Below are 27,861 nucleotides of genomic sequence, written 5' to 3'. Positions count from 1 at the left end.
TCCATAAATTGTTTAAATTGATTTTTGATTTCCTGGTTTATCGATTCATTCCTGAGCAGGATGGTTCTTAGGCTCCAGTGTTTGCGTTTCTTCCAAATTTTTCCTTGTGGTTAAGTTCCAATTTCAGAGCGTTGTGGTCTGAGAATATGCAGGGAATAATTTCAGTCTTTTGGTATCGGTTGAGACCTGTTTTGTGACCCAGAACATGGTCTATTCTTGAGAATGTTCCATGGGCATTAGAATAGAATGAGTATTCTTTGGTTCTGGGGTGTAGTGTTCTATATATATCTATGAGGTCCAACTCGTCGAGTATGGCATTCAAAGCTCTTGTTTCTTTGCTGATTTCTTGCTTAGGTGATCTGTATTTCTGATAGTGGGGTGTTGAGGTCCCCTACTATTAGTGTATTTTTATCTATATGTCTCTTTATTGTGGTTAAGCATTGGCTTGTGTATTTTGCTGCTCCCTGTTGGGGGCATATATATTTATAATTGTCATATCCATTTTTGGATACATCCTTTAAGAATAATATAGTGCCCTTCTGTGTCTCTAACTATACTCTTTAGTTTAAAATCCAATCTGTCTGCTATGAGAATTGCTACCCCAGCTTTCTTTTGAGGTCCATGGGCGTGAAAGATGGTATTCCATCCCTTTACTTTCAGTCTTTCAGTATCTTTAGGTTCNCCATCCCTTTACTTTCAGTTTGAATGTATCTTTAGGTTCAAAATGAGTCTCTTGTAGACAGCAAATGGATGGGTCATTTCTTTTTATCCAATCTGCAACCCTGCGGCATTTTATGGGGGCATTTAGGCCATTTACATTGAGACTGATTATTGAGAGATATGATTTTAATGATGCCATGTTGCCTGTAAAGTTTTTGTTTCTATAGATTGTGACTTTCTGTTCTGTATCACTCTTGGGGCCATTTTACTTTTATGGAACCCCCCTTAATATCTCCTGTAGGGCTGGTTTCGTGGTTACGAAATTGGTCAATGACTGGTGATTCTGGAAGTCTTAAATTTCTCCATCAATTCTGAATGACAGCTTTGCTGGATAAAGGATCCTTGGCTGCATGTTTTTCTCTGAAAGAGCTTTAAAAATGCCCCCCCAACCCTTTCTCTCATTCTAGGTCTGTGTAGACAGGTCTGACGTCATTCTGATACCTTTGCCTTGGTACGTGAGAAATTTCTTTTCTCTGGATGCTTTCAATACTGTATCCTTGGATCTAATATTTGCGAATTGCACTATGACATGCCGTGGCGTAGGTTTGTCCTGGTTGAGCTTGGATGGGGTCCTCTCTGCCTCTTGGACACGAATGCTTGTTTCCCTTGCTAGATTAGGGAAGTTTTCAGCTACAATTTGTTCAAATATCTCTTCTAGACCTCTGTTTTTCTCCACCCCTTCAGGGATGCCGATGATTCTGACATTGGATCGTTTCATAGAGTCAGTAATCTCCCGTAATCTACATTCGTGGGCGTGGATTTTTTTAAGACCAGCNGATTGGATTTTTTTGAGCCAAGTTTCTATTTTAGCTTTCTCTTCTACTAACCCATCCTCCAATTTGCTGATACGTTCTTCTGCCTCATTTACCCTGGCCGTCAGAGCCTCTTGTTTTGACTGCATTTGGCTCATAGAATTTTTAATTTCTTCCAGATTCGTTCTCATTTCCGCCCTTAGAGATTCTATATTCACATTAACATTTTTGTTAATACTTTTTTCAAGTCTACACATCATCTTGACCATTGTTACTCTGAATTCCATTTCTGATAATTTGGTTACATCCATATCCATTATTTCTGTGGCAGAGGCCACAGACTCACTGTCTTTTCTTTGCGGTGGGGGGAGGGCTTCTCCTTCTTGTCATTCTGATGAGGAGAGGTTGCGGGGTTGTCCAGAGCCCAAATTATTGACTGGGACCCAGGCCATGCGCCCTTGTTTTATAGGGACCTTAGGGATGTGGGCTTCTTGATTTTTCAGCCTGCCTTCTGGGGTAGGGGCCTGCCACGCCGATACTCAGGCAAACCTGTTTGGGTAGAGTCTCCATGTCCCCCGCGAGGGGGGATGGGGACAGGCACACTGTGAGCCGGTATTTCCAGGCTTTTGTTCTCTGGCTGCTTTCCCTGGCGGTTTGCTGTGCCTCTTCTGAGAGTCAGAGCAGCAGCGGCCAAATTTCAGCCTCTGTCAGAACAGAGGGATTGCAGCCCGTTCTCCACTGATGTTCTGGCCACTTTAACTCTGTTTCTGTTGGTGCTGCTCAACTCTGCAGCGTTTCGGGATGTGCGCCCCACACTCAACGTCCCAGCCCTCACTTCCAGGGCCTGCGCGTCTCTGTCCTTTGTGTTTCTAACACCACCAGCCGCCAGCCGCCCCCGTGCATTCTGGAGCTCCCGGTCTCAGTCTGGTTCCAGTGAGCGCACCAGAGCTCCATTTCAGACTGGTGGCGCGCGTTCCCTGCTCACTGTCTCGGTCTGCTCTCTCCCCGGTGCCCGTCTGAGAGTCTGCCCGCTCCCCCGTGCAGGTGGCTACCGCTTCCCGGCACCCAAACGCAGTGGCTCTCTCCCCCTTCCGTATATCTTCCGGTATCTGTGCTCGTTCACGGCTCCCCGCTTCGTACCTCAATACTCCGCGCTGGAGATGTTCATTTGTAGAGATCCAGATGTATCTTCCTGCGTCTCATGCTGATTCCGTGTTCAGGATGGTCTCTGAAGTACTGAGTTCTTATGTTTATTACTTGGAATTCTTCTATAAGGAGGATTTATCTCTTCTCTCCTATTTATTTATTTTATATTTTATGTCATAATCCAGATACCTTGCTACTTACTTTGTTACTCAAATTGTACCATTTTGGTCTTTGGGAGCTCTTTTAGATTGGCTTCGGTGTCAATTTGATGTGCCCCATGATTTTGTTTTTTTGGCCCTTCTCTTCTGGACATAAAGATTTAGGCAATTATCTTCAAGTTGACATACTACAAAATGAAATTACTACTGAAATAAAATTTGTCAGAATAAATGATTCAATTTAGTTAAATGCAGATTTCATTTTTCACCATTATTTAGGTTAATATTATCTTCTTATTTGATCAGTAAACCTCTAAACACACTCAAGTAGAATAAAAATGTGCACTTATATTTAATACTGATAAATCAGAGAAACTGTAGCTCTTTTTATTAAACTGTGGTCTGTAATAAAAGTCTTGTGAAAGTTACATATCATGTAATGAATCAGATGTTCATCATGAAAGATTTAAAAGTGTGTTTGTCTAAGTGAAAATCTATGTTTTAATTAATTTTTTAATTAAAGGAAAACAAAGTGTTGCGGACAGTTCCCCTATTAGCAGCATGCCTCCCCCCGGACAAGTGTAAAGTCAAGATTGGTCGTCGCTTCAGTGAGGAAAGGTAAATTACCTTTTAGGGCAATTGAGAGTAAGTCTTACCTACACAGATCTTTAAAAAATGGTTTCCTTCACGTTGTCCATCAGACCCAGAGCATGGTACATTGGAAGAGGTTAAAAAAAATTAAGTTTTGCCGCTTTCTTCCAAATAATACAAGACAAATCAAAACATGAACAAAAACACCCTCAGAAAACACAGGCCAAAATGTAATAAACAGAGGGATTATCTCAATTCTATAGGAATATATGTTGAGCCTAGAAAGGCATATATTTACTGTTTATTTCATTTTTGTTAAAACTGCCTTCAAGATGGTTGAGTACTTAGATTTAGTTGTGTTTTTTCTTCTTTTTTTAAGTTAACAGTTATATATGATATACATTTATGTAAATGAACACATATTTATCTAGTTCTAGCCAATTAAAGTTTTCCTAAGGCACGGTGACTAAGTACTATATTTAGTGTTCTTGTTAAAGGCACATCACATTTTTTTTAAAGGATAGAATGCCTTCTTCCTGTCATATTTAAAATACTCTTTTTGATGAGGCCCAGTATTTTTATAGGCAGCAGCCCATTAGTTGATAACTTCACTGACAGTTCTGTAATGTTATTGGATCTTATTTCATACTCTATTATATAACTCATTATCATAAATATATATTAAATACTATGTGTATATTTAAATTTTTCTACAGATCTTTTCTTACCTTTGAAGCATTTTTTTTTCTTTCCTGCCCATTCACAAAGCCTTCACTAACTATTTTGATCCTATCTACACAGTTAAGTGTATTTTTTTCAGTGCACTTATGAAAATGCTAAGTAAGGCTAGTACTAGCTCCAAGCCCAGGGAATTGACCAAACTTTTCCCTTCCTTTATTATTTTAGGTTCCTTTATTATTTAGTTTAAAATTATGAAAATAATATCATGTTAGAACTTTTATAAAATCATTTTTTCCCTTCTTTGAAACTTTGTTTAGGAACACTTTTCTTATATACATTTTTCTTAAAAAAATTTTTTTTTCTTTTGCTTTGCCCTCAGAGATGAGATTTTCTCTGGGCTTGGTGCTGCTATTGTGAATGTTGCCATTTTGTTGGGAATGCATGTGAGATCAGAGCCTTTCACATGGGGAGCATCCATATCATTTACATTGTGTCATTTCTTTCACATAGAGGCTCTTTATAATGAATGATCGTCTCTTTATAATTCATAGATGGATGTAGATATATCCAAACTTGATCCAACTGCCAGCTTGGATCCAGGTTATTTCATTGCAAAAGTGATGAGTATCTAAACTATGTGGGTCATTCCTGATATTTGGCTATCTAACCTCTCCACAAATGTGTTTGTGGATGAGAAACTTGATGCATTTTCAAATAGCTCATCCCATTTTGAATCTATTATATTAAGTAGCTTGGTTTTTTCCTTTGGAGCCTAATATAGTGCTTATTCAGTAAATTATTATTCACTGATGGATTTTTAGACTAAAGCCAATTAATATTACTAACTAAATATTAATCTGGCAATTGAATGATATTAATTTAAGCTTTTTTTAGAGTACATGATGTAACCATGGAATAATGGTTAAGAGACCTACTGCTTTTGGTATCCTTTGTAAATGGAATTTAAGAATACTTACCTTCAATTTTTTGCCTCTAGTATATAAGAAAACAGTTGGGTTTTGTGTGTCAACCCTGTATTGGGTTACTTTCTAAATTCATTTGGTACTTATTGAAATTGTTTTGTAGCTTCCCTAGAACTTTCTATGGAAGTAGCATTATCACCTGCAAATAAGGTTATTTCCGATCTTTATGCCTTTTATTTCTTTTTCTTGCTTTATTGCAATAACTGGGAACTTTAGTACAATGTGTATTAGGAGTGGTGAAAGTCAAGATTTTTACCATGATCTCAATCTCAAAGGAAACTGTAAAATATGATTTTTTAAAAAGATTTTATTTATTTGACAGAGAGACAGCCAGTGAGAGAGGGAACACAAGCAGGGGGAGTGGGAGAGGAGGAAGCAGGCTCCCAGCGGAAGAGCCTGATGTGGGGCTCCATCCCAGATTGCCGGGATCCCTCCCTGAGCCGAAGGCAGACGCTTAATGACTGCGCTACCCAGGCGCCCCTGTAAAATATGATTTTGATGTACATTTTCGTAGATGCCATTTATTAGTTTGAAGAAGATGTCATTTATTGTCTTTAATAGACTCTTGTTTCCTTCCCTTCGAGGTTGTTTTGTTGCTTGCAGACAGAGACTGTCTCATTCATTCTTACGTCTGCAATACCAAAATGCTTTGATGTGTATTTTTGAAGGAACTACAATAGGAATAAACTTTTTCTCCCCTTACATGCTAATGAAGATTTTCTTTTAAAATTTTTAGAGATCCTGAACTTTCAACTGTTTGTCGGAAGTCTGATACATTAATATTATATCCAGGAGCTGAAGCTGCTAATTTGGAAGAATTTATATTAGATTCTCCTATTTATCCTTCCACAATCATCATCATTGATGGTACATGGAGCCAGGCTAAGGACATTTTCTATAAGAATTCTTTGTTCCGACTCCCTAAACAGGTAAACTAGTATTTTAACATAGAATAAACACAAATGTGTAATTATGTATGTTGTATATATTTACTCTGAGGGGATACACATACGTTTTTATATATGGATTTGATGCTATTTATATATGTGAATGCATGTACATAGATATGTATATGCTTGTATGTGTGTTTGATATGTATATGTAGAAAATTTGAAACCTATTCATCTTTCTCAATTCCTACCACCAAACTTCACCATAATTTAGGCATTTGGCTATAGTAAGAGTATCTCAGACACTTAATCAGTGAAGTCTAAGGATTAGTTATTTCTCTTTGTATTAATGTTTTTGTTAAGTGTTATATTTAAATACTTCTATTCGGTAACTAAATTACCTGTTCTTATTAGGAATGACTGAATTTTTATGAAATACTTTTTGTCATTCATTCTATAGATTACCCAATTTGCTGATATTGTTACATTTCCTATACTGAGCCATTCTTGTGTTCTTTGAATGAACTCCACTTGATCATTTTCTATTATCCTTTTGATAAATTGCTGAAATTTTTATGAGGCCATTGAATTATAATTTGTATATTTTTTATACTTTTATTATCAGGTTTGGGTACTAAGATAATCTTAACTTCACCAAATGAATGGGGAGCGATTTTAATATTTTCCTATAGCCTGGAATAGTTCAAATAATATTGAAATTCCTTGCTTTTTAAAAATGAGAATGAACTCATTGGTGAAACCACCTGCTCCTGGCCTTTTTAAAAATGATAACTTTTTTTTTTTTTTTTTTTTTTTTTTTTTAAAGATTTTATTTATTTATTCGACAGAGAAAGAGACAGCCAGCGAGAGGGAACACAAGCAGGGGAGTGGGAGAGGAAGAAGCAGGCCCATAGCGGAGGAGCCTGATGTGGGGCTCACCCGTAACGCCGGGATCACGCCCTGAGTCGAAGGCAGGCGCTTAACCGCTCTGCCACCCAGGCACCCCTAAAAATGATAACTTTTAAACCCTTCTTTCAAACTCTTATGGAAATTATTCAAGCTTTCTCTATTTGGTTCAGTTTTTAAATAACTTTTATCTTTTTTGGGGAATTACTTCTTTCACCTGAGTTAGCAAATTGGTTGCCATATACCTGAATATATTCTTAAATACTTATTTTAATTTATTCTGAATTGTGTCCTTTGTCCTCTCTAATCACTCACACACGTACATTCTTTTCCCTATGAGCATACTCAGAACATATTTCTCTATTTTATTTAGCTTTTGAAAGTATTAGCCTTTAGATTGTTTTAATGGCTATTGTACTTTATTATTTTCTTAATCTGTGTTTTTTATCTTGATTAGTTTCTTTCACCTTTATCAGCTCATTTTTTTCTATTTTTGTAAGATTTTACTGTGTATTCTTATCCTTTACTAAGATTAGTGAGTTCCTTCATTAATAATAAAGGGAGAGAAGGCTGCAATATTTCTTCTTAGTGTAACTTTCATTGTATCTTATAGTTTTGGGTTGAGGTATTCTTTTATCTATAGCACTAATATAATTTGTAATTTGTTTTGATTTCTTTCTACCCATGGATTATCAATGACTTTTTAAAAAAAGATTTTATTTATTTATTTATTAATTTTTAAAAGATTATTTATTTATTTATTTGACAGAGATAGAGAGAGAGACGGCGAGACAGGGAATGCAGGCGGGGGGGGGGAGTGGGAGAGGGAGAAGCAGGCTTCCTGCTGAGCAGGGAGCCTGATGTGGGTCTGGATCCCAGGACCCTGGGATCATGACCTGAACGAAAGGCAGACGCTTAACGACTGAGCCACCCAGGTGTCCGTTATTTATTTTTGAGAGAGAGAGCACACGAGCATGCACAAGTAGAGGGGAGGGGCAGAGGGAGAAGCAGATTCCCTGCTGAGGGACCAGGACCCTGGGATCATGACCAGAGCTGAAGGCAGACGCTTAACCAACTGAGCCAGTCAGGTGCCTTGTCAATGACTTCTTAATTCTCAGGTGTTATAACATTTTTGTCCATGTTTTATTTTTATTTCTTATTTTGTTGTGTTATGATAAAAGAACACTGCCTATAATATTTTGATTATGTTTATGATTTGTGTAGGTAAGTACATGGCAAATTTTTGTATCTGTTCTGTTACTATAAAAGGTAGGTAAGTACATGGCAAAATTTTGTATCTGTTCTGTTACTATAAAAAATTCACCTCAGATTTTTCTTTTATACTTTTATTTTTGTCATACAAAGGTATTTGAAAAGCTTCCGTTTATGTCTTTTAAATGAAGTTAGCTCTACATTTCTAGTAGCTTTTGTGTTATATATTTATCTGTTCTGTTGTATGCATAACAAGACATGCACTTAGTGAAGAATAACAATGAAACCCTGATTCTGAGATTTTAGTCTCAAATTCTTTGTAGTTTTCATTTCCTTTGATTAAAATGCAGATAAGACTTTTAGATGAGGCTCATCTCTGTAAAACTGATGTAAAAAATAGCTAATGTGTTGAGTTTTGAATGAGCCAGTCCCGATTCCAAGTGGTTTACACGTATTAACTTGCTTAGTCTTCCCAAAGTATTGTTACTGTCTTAGGTAACACATGAAGAAACTGAGGCACAGACGTGTTTAGTAGTTTGCTTTAGATCGCACAACTGTTTCAGGGCAGAGCTGCGAATTTAACCCACTTCGTTTAGAGCCCAAGCTGTGGTCTTAACCAGAGTGGCATACTGCTTCTGAAAGGGGAACTTCCATCGAGTACATTTACTTAGGATGGCTTCTGTACGTTTATCTGGCTCCATGAATACTCCGTGTTCCACAAGAACCAGCTCCTAAAAGGCAAGGATACTGTTAGGTTGCTGCACATTTTAGGCAAAATTTATGTTGACATTACAGTTAGATACTGCCCAACATACAAAGAAAGTTTAATGGAAGCCTTATGTCTGTAAAATGGTTTAGTGCAAATATTTGAATTTTTTTTTCTTTTTCCGCATGCTTATGCTGTGTCTGCATCTTTCATTTTGTGGTAACTACATGAGTACCATAGAAATGAATCACAAAGTTGTATTAAAAAGATTAAAAGATATTTTAAAATATATAATTTACCAAATTCATTTTCTTCTTTAAATTGAGTAGCAGGTAAGGACATAGGTAAATTAAATAATTTTCCCATCCTACTATACCATATATTTTTATCACTTTTTCCTTTTCTTATTTTTCCAAACTGGAAGCAAATATAGGTGGATATTTGTTTAACCTTGAAATGGGTATATTACAACCATCAGATGAAACAAAGTACTTAAAAGAAACATTAGATAGATTTGACTACATAAGGGAAAATATCACTATAAGCTAAAGTGAAAGGCAAATGGGTTTCTGGAAATCTGTGAATCAGGTAAAGGCTTCAGAAGCTTAGAGTTCTTAGAAATGAATAAGGTGAAGGTGAAAATCTCAAAAAAATGGGCCATATATATGAAAACAAAGTCACAAAATAGAAAATAAATATATTTATAAAATACCCTAATAATTATATAACAGTGTGATACTAAATTGTGAACCTTTATGTTGAAAGAGCTTCAAACTTCCAGAAAAGTTTCAAGAGTAATAACAGAGGTCCCTCTAATGCCCTAAAGTTTTAACAGTCATTATTTGCCTTATCACTCTCTGTGCGTATTTTATGCTTTTCTGAACCTTTTGAGAGTTAAGGAATAGGTATCCAAATTTACTTTTTGAAATTGAAATGTTGCTAGCTGTAGCAAGAGCTCTAGCAAAAATGTCTTTTCCTAAATATTTTTTCCTGAATTTTTTTTTTGCCTGAAATAAAAAAAAATAGTAATTTAAAGCCCAACGCAATTTATAAAAACTTATATATCCTGAGATAGTTTCATCTTAAGATACATGGGAAATATGAGTCATTTTAGGAATAATAATACGTACGCTTTTTTAGAGTGTCATACAATACCCAGCCCAAATATATGATTGTGGGTTGGTTAGACAAAATGTTTCTGGAAGTTGTTGCAAAAACCAATGAAGTCTGTACATTTACTCTTTCTTAAAAAAAAAAAAAAGTTTTATATGCATACATACACCATATATATTCACAGATAGCTAAGTTGAGGTAAAGAGGGGATTAATTTTTAAATATAACTACACATATTTTTAGACATCTATAAAATATAACTACACATATTTTTAGACATCTATAAAAATTGATAATTGTAGTGATTTTATAGTAAGTTCTGAACTACGTTTTGTAACACTAAAAAGATCTTTTTATTTTTAATACATTCTCCCATTCTTGAAAAATTTCCCATTCATGTGTAATGATTTTTATTTAATTAGTAACTATTCCCCTGCTTTTCTGGAAAGAATTTTTATTTTATGACATGGTAGGGTTTCCTAGGGGCCCTGCTTTAATATGTGAATACAATTAAGTTATAAGTAGCATGCGTTGCTCATAGGTAATTAATGACAGAGCTCCAGCTCTAACTGAAACAAAAAAGAGAGTATACAGGTCATGTCACTGGGAAGCCGAGACCCGGTAGGAGTGGCTTCAGGCTTTCCTGGATTTGGTTCTCAAGCATCTCTCTGTTTTTGAGGTTTGCTGCCCTTTGTGTTGGGTTTGATTTTTGATTTCCTTGCTGCTACTGGAAGAAATTGGTAGGAAACGAAATCGGTAGGAAGCAGCAGGTTAGTCTCCTCTTGGCTAAATTTATCTTAACAGAAAGATGACTTCTCCTTCCCAGGGCAGAATCCTGGATTTTCCCATTGTTGGGAGTGGGGTGGATGGTGGTACCACTATTGACAGTTGGACCATGTGAATCTGGAAATTTCTCCAAGGATGTGGGGTGTTGTTATCAGGACTATTTAGAAGCAGGAATGGGCAGACCAAAAACCTAGATAACCAGGCTACTATGCATCACTTGTTTACTTGCAAAAGCGTGTTTGTTTATATATTTCTTAGTTCATTCAAAATTAGTGCTGTAGAGCAATGTTTTAGTATAATTCTCTCTTATGGTCTTGTTCACTAAGGGAAAAACAAAAATGTACAACGAAAATTCAGCTCTTGTCTAAGTTTCCCAAATGTATAAATAATGCGTATTAATTAGACTTTATTTCTAAATGTAATTTGTCAGTTTTCTTTTACCATCCCATCAATATGCATACACTCACACACCTGCTTTCTGCATATATTTGTCTTAACTGTTACTCTTCGTTTAGCCAATCCATTCAGTTTCTATAGTAGTATAAAAATTTTGCTGCAAATACATGAGAAAAAATGGCAGAAAGAAAAAAATCAGCATTAAAATCCAAGGTATTGATTTCTTTACAGAAAAAAATATATAGTCTTTTTTCCCCAAGCAAGAGAATAACCATATGTAAACTTTGCACTTAACTGAGGAATAAAAGAATTGTAATACAGACCCATTAATTTGGCCTCTTTTTAATCTGGATTTCTAATATATCCAGGCCATTTGGCAGTGAATCTCTTCCCTCAAAGGAATTTTACACAGGAGACTCTTGACACTGGCTAGGAATAAATCCAAGGTGAATATGGAAATGTTTGTGGAGGCTCCCACCCTTCTTCATAAACTTATTTCTAGTGAGTTATTTGCAGATCCTTGCTCTACTGCCTTTAAAACTTCCACTAAAGCTGAATTTCTCACTCGATAAGCAGAGCACTGTTGGGAGAACCCAGGGACTAAAACATTTTTATGAAAGCTGTTTCTTGTGTCTACATAGACCTATTACAGACTGGATTACGTTACGTATCTAATCTATTGCCTAATTCAAAGTCATCATTATTCTTTTAATTTTTAATTGAGATATAGTTGATATATAACGTTGTATTGGTTTCAGCTGTACAGCGTAATGCTTTGATATTTGTATTTATTGTAAAAAGATCCATGTCTAATTAACATCTGTCATCATAGTTTTCTTTCTTGTGATGAGAACTTTTAAGATCTGTTCTCTCAGCAGCTTTCACATGTACAGTACGGTATTATTAACCGTATTTACCATGCTGTGTATTACATCCCCATGACTCACCTACTGAAAGTTTGCGCCTTTTGACCCACTTCACCCGTTTCACCTCCCCTCCACCTTCCACCTCTGGCAGCCACCAATCTTTTCTCTGTATCTAGGAGCTCATTTGTTTAAATTATTATTTTTTTTAGATTCCATCTACAAGTGAGGTTATATGCTGTTTGTCTTTCTCTGTCTGACTTATTTCACTTTGCATAATTCCCTCAAGGTTCATCCATGTTATTGCAAATGATAAGATTTCCTTTTTCTAATGGCTGAATAATATGCATTGTGTGTGTCTGTATATGTATATATGTGTGTGTATATACACACACACGTACACACATACCACATTTTCTTTATGCATTCATCCATCTATGGACCCTTAGATTGTTTCCTTATCTTGGCTACTGTAGATAATGCTGTGGTGAACATGGGGGTGCAGATGCCTTTTCAATTTTAGTGTTTTTGTTTTCTTCAGATTATCTTTTAATTTTATCCAAAATTTCATGTTTGTTACTTCTATTACCAGCATTGGGAGTTGGCTTATTTTTTAATACCCTTTTCCTTTTCAGAAGAAAGTTTTTTTTTTTTAATTTCATAGAGTAATTTGTAAAAGATTCTGGAAAACTAGGACACAATACAGCCTCCTTGAGATATAGATTCTGAATAGCGTGTTTTGCTTATTGTTTCTTAAGTGACTTCTGTACTGTATCTTCCAATAAATGTGCTTTAAATTGGTGCCACAACAAAGTTAGTATTTCATGTCATGAAACTTGAGTATCCTTTGGGCATAGTAAGAGGAGTTGAGTGTTAAATGCAGAATGCCAAAGGTTTATAATGTCACTGATGAACTTTTTTGATCTTTGCATATCATTCACATTTTTTTTGACAGACTGTATCCGTACCTCTGGATCTCTTCTGGCTCATGTGTTGGGGTGTTGTGTTCTCCTCATGGGTTCTGAGGCTTATCTCCAAGGTTGTAGATGGCATTGTACTTACATATAGAACTTGAGTTAACTTGCTTCTCTTGGGTGTATGATTCCAGGTAACAGAACATAAATAGATAGGAACTCTGATCTTGCTATGTGTGAAAAGGTAATTTAAAGAAAGTTACCAGAAATCTCTACGTGGGGGGAGCCTGGCTGGCCCAGTTGGTAGATCATATGGCTCTAGAAATCAGGGTCATGAGTTCAAGCCCCATATTGGGCCTAGAGTTTACTTTAAAAATAATAATGATAAATAATAATAATAAATAAAAAATAATAATAAGAAATATCTACATGAACCCTATTTCCATCAGTTCCTCATTGAGTTCTTTACTGTGAACTTACTTGTCTTCCTGGGAGAAATTCTCAAATCCCTTGACAGGGAATAATAAAATTTTTGAACCAGAAGGAATCTTAAAGATTAATAAATCCTTAGCATTTCAGAAGGGAGGATGCTAAAGGCCATCTATAAATGACTCTTCTGAAGTTGCAGCCAGTTATGGGGAGAACCAGGAGTCTAATCTGCCTCTCCTGCATTCTAATTCAGCATATCAGGCTATCCCTAGAATTTGCTAATTAAAAAAAGTTGTACTGAATTTATTTTAACAATAACCTAAGTTTATGATTTTGTGTCACAAACCATTTGGTCAAACTTAGAGTCGAAAATATAAGATGTTTTTATTCTCAAGTAGAGTAAGTCAGGCGAAGGTATACGGTAGCAGGGTGTGGGAGGAGGTGCCCTGCCTTCCTTACAGAGTGTGGTTCATCGGCCAGCAGCACTGGCCTCACTGGGGAGTTAATTAGAAATGCAGAATATCGAGTTCCACTTTAGAATTACTCAGAATCTTCGTTTTAGCAAAATACGCAGGTAATTCTTCTGTACGTTAAAGTTCGAGAAGCACTGCTGTACTAGGTATTTTAAAATTGAGATGTAATTCACAGCCTTTAAATGCAGCCCTTTAAAGTGTACAATTCAGTGGATTTTAGTATGTATACAAAGTTGTGTAACTCACTGTTACTATTTTCCACAGTATTTTCATGTTTTTGAGTTCCTTCCCCTCAAAAGCTCTGCACCCATTTTAGTCCTTTTCCTCCTTCCCCCATTCACAAGTGCAGGTAACACACTGCTCTGGGTGTTGTCTCTGTAGATTACTTATTGGGGTATTTTCTATAGATAGAATCGTACAATATGTAGCCTTTGTGTCAGGCTCTGTCTCGGAGCCGCAGATGTTTCAGAGTTGATCCACGTTGTAGCACGTGTCAGTACTCCACTCTTTTTTGTGGCTGAGTAATACTCCAGTATGTGCATATGCCACATTTTGTTTATCGTTAATCCATTAATGGACATTTGGTTTGTTTCCACTTTTTGGCTCTTGTGGATGATGCTGTCATAAATATTTGTCTGTAGGTTTTTGTGTGTCTACCTCTTTTCAGTTCTTTTGGGTATATACCTGGGAGTAGAATCGTTGGGTCGTTTAGTAACTCTGTTTTTAACTTTTTGAGGAACTGCCAAACTGTTTTATAAGGCAGATGCTTTGTTTTATATTTCTTCTAGTGATGTATGAATGATTCAGTTTCTCCATATCCGGGCCAACCCTACATATGTCTTTTTCCTGTGTGCGTGTGTGTGTGCGTGTTTCCCTAGCGACTAATGATGGGCATCATCTTTGTATGTGCTAATTGGTCATTTGTATATCTTTTTGGAGAAATAGCTTTCAGGTGCTTTGATTTTTAAATTAGCTATTTTGCTTTTTTTTCTTTTTAAAATTTTATTTATTTGAGAGAGAGAGAGGGAAAGAGAGAGAGGGTGCACTAGCAGAAGGTAGGGAGAAGCAGACTCCCCGCTGAGCAAGGAGCCCTACCGGGGGCTCCATCCCAGGACCCCGGGATCATGACCTGAGCTGAGCGCAGACACTTAAGGGACTGAGCCACCCAGGCGCCTCCCGTTATTTATTTATTTATTTATTTATTTATTTATTTATTTATTTATTTATTTATATGATTGAGTTGTAAGCATTCCTTATATATTCATTAGAGTGCCTCATATCAGATATATGACTTGCAAGTATTTTCTTCTTTTCTCTGGGTGGTTCTTTAACTTTCCTAATTGTGTTCTTTGATGCAAAAAAGTTTGTAATTTTGGTGAAGTCCAGCTTATCTGTTTTTTCTTTTGTTTCTTGAGTACTAGATGTTTAAGTGCTCAGAGAAAAAGAAGCAAGTAGAAAAAGATTGGAGGCCCTGAGTATAAAAGTCAAGAGTTCAGATTTGGGAGAAGGGCTTATGAATCTCTGGATGCCAAATGCTAGAACTGTTTTCAGAAGTTAAGAAGCTGTTACTCTGTCCTTTATTAATTTAATTTAATTTCCCAGGCATTCCTATAGTAGTTATTATGTGTCAGTTACTTTTCTAAGTACAAATATTAACTCATTTAGTTGTCATAATAATTTAATATGATTTCCATTTAATAGAAGCAGAAACTGAGACACAGAGATGTTATGGAACTTGCCCAAGATCACAGAGCTAGTATGCAGGGGACTGGTAGAGAGTTCTGACATATGTGTTTAAAATTTCTATGTCAAATATGATGTTGATATTAAGGGATGAAAGGATTAATGTATAATCTTAATTACAGAGAAATACGTAGAGGCCCCTGTGTGAGTGTGTGGAGGAAGGGTTAGGGCCAGTTTGGAAAACTGCAGCACTTGGGGTAAGCATCTGATGCTTTCAGTCACTAGTGTGATTTATCTCTGGGAATTCATTAAATAGACTTTATTTTTGTGATTTTAAATTAGACTTGCCTGTATAATCTTTTACATGTATTTATATACTTATGGGAGATTAGACATAGTTACACACGTTTTCTCATATCTAGGTGGTAATTATCATCTAACAGGTGTTGCATGTCAGTGAGATATTGAAAAATTTTATTATGGCCTACATGTTGTTCATATCTTTTGGACAACTCATTAAATCCATGTAAAAATATAATTTCATGAGTCAAATAGTCTACCTTTGAAGGAGGAGAGGGAAACTGATGATTCTTGATATGTGTAATAATACATACAATACTGTTTAACTGTTGAAACAAATCAGCGTTTAAATCAGTAGTTCATAATTTCCCTTGCCTTCCTTCCAAGCAACCCCATAACTGCATTTACCTCCTTGCAACTTTTTAGAGTTAAAAGTATCTTGCATTTCCTTCCAAAAAAATTTCTTTTTTGTGCTCGTATACAGTGTAACAGTATATACTCGCTTCCAAGACGTGTGCACCATTCACACATCCTTTGAGACACCAGTGCTCTGTGCTCAGAAAGCCCTGAGTGTGCAGAAACATGAAGATATTCACAGAGCATTGTTTCCCAAGGCTAAGATTTAAATTCTGAGCTGTAAGGCTCATATATAGGGCTCACAACAGGGGAATTCCCAAAGATGGTGACAGTCAGCCAGTCTGTGGTATTCTGTTATAGCAGCCTGAGCTAAGACACGTCTCTGTCAATTAACATGGAGAAGTGCCCTCATGAAAAGGAAAATGGGAATGTAACGCATATTACATTGTTATTCAGAAAAGCTTTTTCAGCTTTTTACTCAAGTAGTTCTTTTTACCTATTTTTTTCTTTTGTTATCTGTGCTGTTGGTATCACATGAATCCATGACATTATTGCCAAATCTAATGTTGTGAAGTCCTCCCCTTTTCTTCTAGGAGGCTCTTAGCTTTGTGCCTTTTTTACATCTTGAATCCATTTTGATTTCATTTTTTTGTATGGTGTAAAATAAGGGTCCAACTTTATTCTTTTGCACGTGGGTACCCAGCTTTTCCAGTATGATTTGTTGAAGGGACTGGCTGTTCCCCATCTTCCTAATCATCTTTATCTTTTTGTTTTCTGACATATTTAAATGATTTTTTTTCTCATGCATATTTTTTTCAGTTTCATTTCTGCTTTTCTGAGTATAATACTATTTTTATTCTTTTTTTAAATAATAGTTTTAGTATTCTTTCTTCTTTTTCTTTTATCTTACCTAATATTTCATAAAGTTAATGTTTAATATCCTTGAAAAGACAGAAAAGTTGTAGTCTAAAAGGGAGTCTAAAAGTTCTTTTCCTCCAGAATAAGTCTTCTCATGTGTTCTCTTTGTCAATTGTTTATATGTTTGCTCATTTATTCAGTTATTTATTGGTTCACTAACTCATTCGTGCAACATATATCTGTTGAATGCTTTTTCTACTCCATCGTCCACTCTGATTGTTCTTAGTTTTGTTAGTGAACTAGAGTAGACCTGATCTCCGTCTTCATGGAGCTTACGGTTTATTGACAGTGATGATAATATATTAGATAACCACAGACATTTAATGATAATTGTGGTGTTCCTGCCTCCCCCCCCCCCTTTTTTTTTTGTTGTAGGGTTTACTGCATTGGTTTTGGGCTATAATTTCTTATAGTTTCTTTGCTTGGGAAATGGGTATTCCCATCAGGGCCTTTTCTTTAGACAAACATGATGCAAACAATCTTACTTTACCTGGGAGCACTATCTTAAAACTTGGCTTATAACTTTGGGGATTAAGTAGAAAAAGGAACCAGGGTTATTACCTTTCTTTATAAAATATTATTACATCGAATATAGTTTACTTGATAATTTGGACATCTTAGCACTTAAGATACAGTATGTGGTATAGGATGGAAGTCACTAGAAGCAAATGCTCTTAAATGTGTATCTAACTTAGAAAACGTTTTATTTAAAATGACTATATGATGAGAATCAATTGAATATACAAAGTATCATTTTATTTTGCATTAATGGAAAAATACTGCTTGGGGTTACCTGAAAGCTAAAAAAATAACAGGTTATATGAAATCTTAAATATTTATAGTTGTAAACACAATAGATACGTTTTCCTTATGAATTGTTAACATTGACAGTGAGAATTTTCATTATAAAGTCATTTATCAGGAACGGGCAAAAACAGTCATTCAGTAATAACAGAAATTGAAATTTTTATTTCTCAGGAGTTTCTTTTTAGAAACATATATAGCAAGGTAACTTTCTGTAAAGATTTGTTATGGTATCGTCTGTAGATACTAAAAGAGAGTGTGATGTGGTAGTTGGTTGACTGTCTCCCTGTCCTTGTTTTTCTTTTTTGCATTTCTTGTTCTGTGCTGTGTTGGAATATAGTAGGTACATCGTCTCCAACGGTAATTTGTTGAGTTGTCCTTTATCGTTTGCATCATCCTGTCCGCAGGATAACAATTCTGACGTGTCTGACTTGTCATTAGCAGCTCAGTAAACCCATCATCAGCACAGTTTCTTTGTTTGGATCATTATGGTGAATAGATGCCTCTAAGAATCATCATCATGTACTTACCTGTCTTCCCTTGAAGCCTCTTAAAAATTTCATATATCATCGCCTTTTATTTATTTTGCAAATGTACAATCCTTTTTCTGTTTAAATTTTGTTTTGTAACTCTCCTGAAATAAACTGCACATGTGTAAAACGTACAGTTTGCTAAGTTTTAACCTGTGTATGCACCTGTGAAACCATCATCACACTGAGGATAGTAAACATATGTCCATCACTTACCAAATTTTCTCGAGCTTTGTCATTCTTTATTCCCCTCTTCCCCCATCCTGAGACACCCAGTGATCTTTCTGCCACTATCAATTAGTTTGCATTTCCTAGAATTTTATATAAATATAATTGTACGTTAATACTATTTTTTGGTATGACTTCTTTCACTTGGCATAATCATTTTTTGCAGTTTATTATTTTTGGTGTGTATCAGAAGTTTATTCTTTTTTATTATGTGGATATATGTGCACTTTGTATATGTGGGCATCTATTGACGCCCTTTGGGTTGTTTTCAGGTTTGGGCTATTACAAATAAAGTAGCCATGCACATACACTGCAAATCTTTGTATGGATGTATGCTTTCTCTTTGATTGCTTTCACCTAGGAGTGGAATGCTTGTATTCATATAATAGGTGTACCTGAGACTTAAAAAAATTTTGGGGGGGCAGTTTGGGAAAACTGTCAGACTGTTTTCCAAAATGGTTTTACCACTTACATCCCTTCCGTAGTTTATGAGAGATCCAGTTTCTTCAAATCCTTGACAATACTTGATATGGTCAGTCTTTTACATTTTAGCCATTGTAATAATTGTATGGGGGCAGCTTCTGTGGCTTTATTTTGCATTTACCTAACGATTAATGATGCCGAGCATTTTTTCATGTGCTTGTTTGCCATCTGTCTTCTCTGGTAAAGTGTACATCAGATCTTTTGCCCATTTTTAAATTGGCTTCTTTGTTTTATTAATAAGTCTGAGAGTTCTTTTTTTTTTCCCCCCTCCCTCTTCCACTGCAGGCCCTTGAGTCTGAGAGTTCTTTATGTATGCTGGGTACAAATCCCTTATTATGTATGTGATTTGCAAATATTTCCTTCTGGTCTGTGGCTGGTCTTTTCATCCTCTTAGCAGAGAGTCTCTTTGAAAGTGCAGAATTTCTTAATTTTGATGAAATCCAGTGAATGCATTTTAAAGTACATGATTTTTAAGGTAAGGAATCTACCAGAGAACTCAGCTTATTTTACCTTTATGTATGAAGAATGGAAAGAGATAAAGTTTCAAAATTTTTATGGCTAACAAAGCTATGCTCCAGGTATTTAAATTCTTCAGAAATAGAAATGGGAGTTAAAATTCTATTTCTAGGGCAATCACTTATCAAGCAAGACAACCAATTTAAAAAAACCAGATTTCTTAGATAAAAGCTGTAGTCCCAGGACATGCTAGGATTCTTTGACTCCAGATGATTTGAGGGACTCCTTCATTACAAATTAACATTTGAAGGATGGTTTTATCACAGAAAATAGAACAGGATGATTACATTTGTAAACTTGACAGCCTCTATCCTAGACTTGTGTTCTTGTGAATGCTTTCAGTTGTATGTTATCAGGACAGGCCCTCTGACTCAGAATGTTTTGCCCTCTGCAGTTATAGGAAAAAGAGCCTGAGCATCTCTTGTTATCTTTCTGAGATTCCTCTCACCAGCAATTACTAATTAGGAGGGTCTGTGTTCTCCAAGATAAACCAGAAATTCCATTAGTTAGTTGCTCCTTGGAGGAAAGAGCAAGGCTGAGGAACTTAAATATTTATAGTACGAAATAAAAAGGGAAATTTTATTTTAACAAATCAAATAGGGGTAAATAATGTTTTACATGCATAATCACATAACACACATATATAGATGCTTATGTAAACACACACACAAGTATATAATGCAGCTATTAACAAAAATTACTTTGTCTTTTGAGATTTAAATAAAATTGTCTCACATTCCTTACCAAATATGCTGTGGGAGTTTTCTGCAAGAATGTTACGATCACCTCTTGCTCTGAGTTCCCACCCATCTGACGTGGATTCAGCCTTGTGTCTATCCAGATGTGAAAGGTTGCCCCTTTCCTGCAGTTTACCCCACATCACTCACACAGAGTATTCATGCGTATATATGATAGATGTTAATGAATGTTGGGTTAGATGAAGTTACAGGGCTTGGAGGGGGTTGGAACAAGGTGAGCGATTTAAAATTGAATGTTCAGTAGCCCTGTTTTTTTCCCATATGCTTCCAGTTCTTTTGCCATATTTCACTCTCCCTCTTTGTCTGTGTCTCTCTTTCTGCATGTCAGTTTCTTTTCTTTTCTCTTCTCTTACCTCTCGACTTGTCATTGCTTACCAGTTCAGTAATGATTTAGGTAAGTCTTTGATTCATTATCTCTTGGTATGTCTCATTTTGTGGAAGAAATTTTCCTGAAAACTTAATGTTAGCTGGTTAAAAAAACAAACAAACAAAATGCTTATTTTTGGTACATTAATGTGTATGTTAAAAACATGGTGCCACAATAAGAGTATATTACTCCGGAACTAGCTTTTTTTGGATGTGATGTATTTTGGATCTTTTTCTGTGTTAGTGCAGTATGTATGTATGATAACTCATGTAACCATTCCTTTTATTGGTCATTTAAGGTGTGAGTACTAAATTTTAGTGAACATCTTTGAACACAGTAGCTTTTTGAACGTGTGAGAATTTTTATTAGATTCCTAGAAGTGAATTTTGGGTCTAAAAGTATGTACATTTTATATTTTCAAAGATACTGCCAGAGCAGTCTTCACTAATAGTCCAGGAAAGTGTCTATGGCCTCATATTCTCCACAGTCCTGGGAATTATGTTATCATTTTAACTTTTGCTAATGTGATCGTATAAAGTGGTATCTGATTATTATTTCGAATGTCTTTTTAATTGAATCACCTGTTCTTGCTCTAACTCGAAATTTAATATAGATGCTAATGGTATGCATTAAAAGATGTTGATTATAATCCTAAATAAGGCAATAGATTTTGATTCTGTATTCTCTGTGAGATAATTTCATACTAATATGTATGTAAAATTATCTAATATAAATGTTACATTTTAAGGCAAAATGTTATTTCTCTTTAGCTCTTTCATTTCATTTGATTGAATTTCAAATATGTATTAATAGATGGGGTTATGATGATGATAAATATGGCAGAGATTCTCTATTATTACTATTATTATTTTTTATTTTTGGTACATAACTTTACATTTCTGGGTAACTCAAATTTATTTTTTTAAATTTTTTTTTTTAAGATTTTATTTATTTATTCGACAGAGATAGAGACAGCCAGCGAGAGAGGGAACACAAGCAGGGGGAGTGGGAAGAAGCAGGCTCATAGTGGAGGAGCCTGATGTGGGGCTCGATCCCATAACGATGGGATCACGCCCTGAGCCGAAGGCAGACGCTTAACCGCTGTGCCACCCAGGCGCCCCTCAAATTTATTTTTAATGGGATTTTTGTCTTCATAATGACAGTACATGACGTTTACTCAACTTTTTAAAAAAGATTTATTTATTTATTTGAGAGAGAGCATGCGCATGTGTGTGAGTGGGGGAGGAACAGAGGGAGAGGGAAAGGAAATCTCAGGCAGAGTCCCTGCTGAGTGTGCAGCCTGACGCAGGGCTCGATCCACAACCCTGAAACCATAACCTGAGCCAAAATCAAGAGTTGAATACTCAACTGACTGAGCCACCCAGGCACCCCTATAACACTCAACTTTTAAAGAACATGTAGAGGTGCTCAGAATCTCCTTTAGATAGTTAGCTAGATTTTTGGATGTCCTAACCCTTTCCCTGAACATTCTGATAGGCTTCAGAGGACCAGATCATACTTGGTATTCTCAAAGTATTTTAAAGGCAGCCTCAAGTGCTGCTGAGATTTTACTTGGTAGAATTGGAATCCTTTTAACTTCTTAACAATGATGAGTATTCCCACTAGATTATGGTTTATAACTAATGTTTTAAGAAGGCTATTCTTTAGTTACTATGATGTACAGTGTCCTTTTCTCTCTCATAATTTGTCTTTATTTTTTGAAAAGAAGAAATATTGTCAACATTCTTTGAACTTTTGAAAACACATTTGTAATCCTTACCAATTATGTAGCAATTAGTTTTCAAAGTTATTTAAAATTTATTTCATACGTTTCCCAGAAAAAATCTTTTAGGCAATATTGTTCCCACTATGTTGTAAGAATACTGACTGAGGTTTTATCATTTTGGCCAGTGAAGCTTAGTAACCAAATTTTTGGTGGAAAAAGTGGAGTTTTACGAGGTACTGTTGTCACTAAAATAACATTAAAGATATTTTTTAATGAAAGCAAAGATAAATTAGTAATAAAATCTGGTGTCCATTATGATACGATTAAATATATAGATGCACCCAAAGGATATAATCTAATGCCAAATATGTAGAAAAATCATATAGTAATACAGAAACCTATTTATATGGCATAAAAGGATATAAACAAATTTTTGACGATTTATGAGCTTAGAGCATCTGGTCCTTTGATATCATTAACAACTTTGCATGCAGTCCAAATCTCAAGATCCATATGGCAATCAATTGTGTATACATCAAAGAAGATGTCTCAAAAATTATTATAGACTTATGAGTTCCAGTAGATTTTAAGTCTGTGAATAATATGTTGATTACCATGTAAAGTAACAGGTATACTTTTCCCAAATGGATGCTTATAGAGGTGGTTGTGATTGAAAAAACTGTAGTTCTTGGTTTCACCCTCTCCAATGATCAGAAACATTATAAACTATAAACAATATGTTCTCTAAGTGTGAAAAAGATCCATTGAGATAATTATGTTGAAGAAAAATTGTGATAAATGTTTGAAAAGAACTATGAATTTGACAGTAAATATTCAGTCTCATGTGAAAATGTAATTTTTTTGGTTTATGGAAATCTGGGTACTCTTACCAGTTTATGATTTATTATTTGATCTTTGAGTGTAAATGGATTACGGTTGTCATATATGCATGTGCTTTTTAATTTTAGCTATACATTCCCACAGATGTACCTACTAATATTTCATCCATCCTATAAATATTTATTGAGTCCCTACTTTGTTTTAGGTACTATTCAACACAAAGGACACATTTAAAAAAATCTTTTTGCCTTTGAACATTTGATGGCTGATATTTCAAGTAGCACATTTGCAGCCCTCCACTGTTCAGTATGTCTTCAAGTTAAATAATTATCTTTTCATGAATTATTTTCTCAGAGGATTACTGGATACAGTGATATATGTTGATATAGCATAAGGTAAGAAAAGGTATTGTTATGTGGTCATATAGACATTCTTAGAATATGTTTCATGGTAAATTGCCCAAAACATAGAAATAATAAAAGGGAAATAAGTATGAGTCATTAATAAGAACTTAAAACTATAGTGAGCCATCCAGTTTAATTCTGAGTTTAGCTTGTGTTAAAAATAAATATTCCTGATTAAGTCATTTTGATATCTTGATCTGAATTTATAATCCACTTTGTGGATAATTAGGACACACTTAAAGAACTTATCTAGTATATGTTGACAGGTCTCAGACACAATTTGCAGCCTGTTGTCATACTTACTTAAATCAGATACAATATATCACTTTTCTTTAAACTCACACGGTATACTGCCCTATATGCATACCAGCATATAACATTTTCTGCAGTTACATAAAAGGTGTGACTTAGGCAACATAATGAGTTTTGCAGAGAGAATCATATTATACGCATTTTGGTCTCTGTTTTGACTTGATTCTCAGTAAAAGTCAAATTGTTGAAAACTGAAATGGTCTGGATTGTAAAATCAAAAATCTGGTTTTCTCAAAATTTGATTGTTTTATGCTGCTTCACTATTTATGTATTTAAATATAATTTAACATTTGACACTGTTTGATTATCAAGTATACTTGTGGTGCACTGTATATACTCATATGCATTTGGAATCCTCCCCCCCTTTTATTCAGTGTTTAGAGTTTTGCAATTTAAAGAGAGGTCATAGGTTGTTGATAATGTTGTGGCTCTCAAAAAATACAGGCACGTGATGTGATGAGCACTAGGGTGTTATACACAACTAATGAATCATTGAACACTACGTCTAAAACTAATGATGTACTGTATACTGGCTAATTGAATTTAAAGAAACAAAAACAACAACAACAAAAAAATACAGGCAAAATATCTTGAAAAATATATAAACTGGTAATATAAGTTTTGATAATCTTTAATATAAACAATTGTAATTTTAATTTTATTTGCATATTATATTTTATAATACATTTAAATCCTGGGGGAAATGTAAGATATATGTGAATAAATACTTGGGTAGTGATAATGATTTTGAGATGCTTGAGTATTTTTTCCATCATTTGTTTTTGTTTAATCTGTTAACTCTATTGTCCAGTCCATCTTAAGGCAAAATCCTTTATCTTTTTTATATGTCAGGATTGTGACTGTGTTTCCTGGGTGGATGAAAGTTTTTCTTTTCTGCACACTGAGATATGCTTTATTCAGTTCATTGCTATAATTTTGCCGTCATTATCTTCATAGTTATACCACGCCTGCTCAACTTGCATAAAGTTTTACAGCATTATTTTGTTTACAGTTATTTATTTAGAGATGTTCATATGACAGTAACTTATATTTGCATTTAATTTATTTTAAATGGAAACATTTCTAAGGTTGGTAGGCTAAAAAGTATAAGAATGTTCATATTAACAATTTACAGTAGCCTCAATTCTCATCAACAATAGACTAGATCAGTTGTAGCATATTCATTGTAATATTCCACAGTGATAAAAATTAAAGAATGAGTAACATCTGAATGAATTTTATAAAATAATATTGATATAAGAAGCAAGACTGTGTATCTGATTCCATTTATATAATGTTTAAAACTGGCAAAACTATGGTTTTAGAGGTCAGGATAGAGATCAGTTTCTTTTGTCGTGGTGGGAGGGCAAAATGAGAGGAAAGGATCATGTGAGGTTTCTGGGTTTTGGTTATACTCTGTTTCTTGATTTGGGTAATGGTGACAGAGGTGTGTTCACTTCACGAAGATTCATTTATGATTGGGGCCAACTTCTCCATATATCAAACTTTCTTATAATATATGAAACTTGAAGAAGCAGTTTATATATACAGTTGATTCTTGATATTTGTGATAGATAGGGTTTATAAAATTGCTGTAAACACTGAATTATTGAATACTGAGCCATTCGCCCTAGGGAATATATAAGATGAGTTTCCTACAAGCCTCTGGTCACAACAGTTTTGTCAGTCAGTCAGTGCATAGCCTTGTTTTATGTGTGTTTTTGTTTACAGACACCTTATTTAATACATACCATTGATTGATGGACTGAACTCATGGCCAACAGCACTATAAACCTCATGCCTGAATGAAGCTTATCTGCCACACATATTTTCTCTATAGGGCACGTCGCGGCCTTCTTGTGCTTAGGAACGCTAGACAGCACTTTATAACCATGCTGGGGGCCATTTTAAACAGTGAAATCACCAACAAAAAGCACAAAAATACACAAAACGTGGCACTTAATACACTGAAAAAAGGATACTTGTAAACAGTACGAGAGCAGAGAAACCAGAAGATGGAGCATCACTGTTCTACCACAGCTGAGGTAATGTGTGCTTTGGGCAACTGCATTTTTTACTCTTCTGGGCATGAGCATGTTTGCAAATGACAGTGAAACATAGAGTATTGATCTTTACTTAAAAATTAATTTTAGCAAGTAGATGAATTTACAAATACAGAATCTATAAATAATAAGGATTGACTGTATGATCCCTGCTATTACCTGAGTAAACATTTTCAGGTCAAGTATGCAAGAGGGCTAAGGATAACTTTTTATCTCTTTGAACTAAATATTTCTAATGGCAATTTATGTGATTAAAATTAGAGCAATTTCCTTTTTTTTGCATCAGGTTACCAGTTTTCATAATAATCATAATTTTTTATGACAAGCTTTATTAAATTTAACATTTTACCTTCTGAATTTATAGTGCTCGGGAATTCATTGTAACATTGCACATTTATTTGTTTTTGCCCAGTAGCAACTGACCATTAAATTATTGTTTTCAAGTAGTGTAATGTATATTTTTAGTACGATTAACCTTTAGGAGACTTTAAATACACCAGTATAAAGGGCTGAGATTAAAAATTAATTTTCAAATAGTAATTTTACTCTGAAGTTATTTGCAATCATGCATATTTCAGAAAAACCCCACAATTTTTAGTACATTTGGTTTTACACACTGCACCTTTTTAACTTCTTTTAAGTTTTTCATAGGAATAGAAGATGTGCCATTTTAGATCAGGTCAGGCCAGTGCTTTGTACAGCTTAGTACATGGTTTGTACAGCCTGTTTTTGACAATGATGCGATCTCTTGTTCTAGTTATCTATTGCTCAATTCTAATTTATTTGTAACAATCATGTTTATTTTTCAGTGTTAACAATAAATGACATCTCTATGGGATATTAATGCAAGTTAGAAAATAATTTAGCTTGTATTATATAATTTCATTTTAGCAAATTTTAAGGTGGTTTGAACAAGTATTAGTAGTGGTACCATATCATATACAAGGAACCTGAGGCTCAGGGTGTTTTATTAAACTTGAAAATGTAAGAACTGAAATGAAAATGGAGGTCTCATGACTGCAAGTTCCATTGCTTGTCTTTACTATTCCCGAGCGCCCATTCAATTTTAGGAGCACTGATGCTTCCATCCTTAGTCTTAGTGTTTGCATTTTTTGCGGGGAGATCATTTTGATCAGGATAGCATAGATATTAGGCACTTCATTTGCATCAACTTTGGACAGTTGATGTTTTCAGCTTGACATTTGGATAATCAGGGTGAACCCTGAACATACATGGTTGCATAGAGAGTGCTTTTCCTCACTGAGAGTGGTTCAGTGTAGATGACCGAATTTCAGCCTTGATTTCTGATTAAGCATTCCATTTTTCCCAGTGGGACTGAACTCTGCCTTAAATCCCTACCTTCCTAATTCTTGCTCTTAGAATTGGATCACAAAAGCTCCACCCACTGGTTGAGCTCTTACTCCAAAGCAGGATCATGATGGTGCCCCTCCAATTCTTTTGACCTTGCCTCACTCAGTAGGTGGAGGGCTTTTGGCCTTTACCCACCATTTCAGTGCCACTAAAGACATGGTAATTTACACTGTAAGTCACTCTCTTCTGGGGCTTGCTCATACCCACCTTCTTCCCCTTACTCATTAGCATGTGTTGAAATCGATGCCATAGTAAAGGCTTTCAGATTCTTTCCATCAGGGTGTGCTTGTTCCTTAGAATAATCCTAAACTATTAATTAGATGTAGAATCTTTGCACTTACCAGGTATTCATAGTATCTCCTGAACTGTTCTCATGGAAATGAAATTGAGAATTCAGAATCTCTTTAATAATTTTCAATCTGGAGTTTAAAGCAGTGATTAATTAGAGCCTGAGGTGTACATTTGTGGGTCTAGGTAGAAGC

At 35.1% G+C, this 27,861-nt stretch overlaps 1 protein-coding gene across 2 annotated transcripts in view; it reads left to right on the top strand.

Annotated features, from left to right (window-relative positions):
• Positions 1-27,861, top strand: part of DTWD2 (DTW domain containing 2) — a 97,641-nt gene that overhangs the window by 28,132 nt on the left and 41,648 nt on the right. For both annotated transcript variants that reach the window (XM_034655911.1, XM_002915451.4), the window contains exons 3-4: positions 3,300-3,394; positions 5,768-5,960. In XM_034655911.1, coding sequence (XP_034511802.1) covers positions 3,300-3,394; positions 5,768-5,960 — 288 coding nt within the window. The remainder of the gene's footprint in view (positions 1-3,299; positions 3,395-5,767; positions 5,961-27,861) is intronic.

Source organism: Ailuropoda melanoleuca, chromosome 3 (genome assembly GCF_002007445.2).
Source record: "Ailuropoda melanoleuca isolate Jingjing chromosome 3, ASM200744v2, whole genome shotgun sequence".
NCBI classification, from domain to species: Eukaryota; Metazoa; Chordata; class Mammalia; order Carnivora; family Ursidae; genus Ailuropoda; species Ailuropoda melanoleuca.
The sequence above is the reverse complement of the archived record's forward strand: the minus strand, read 5'-3'. Positions and strand labels throughout refer to the sequence as shown.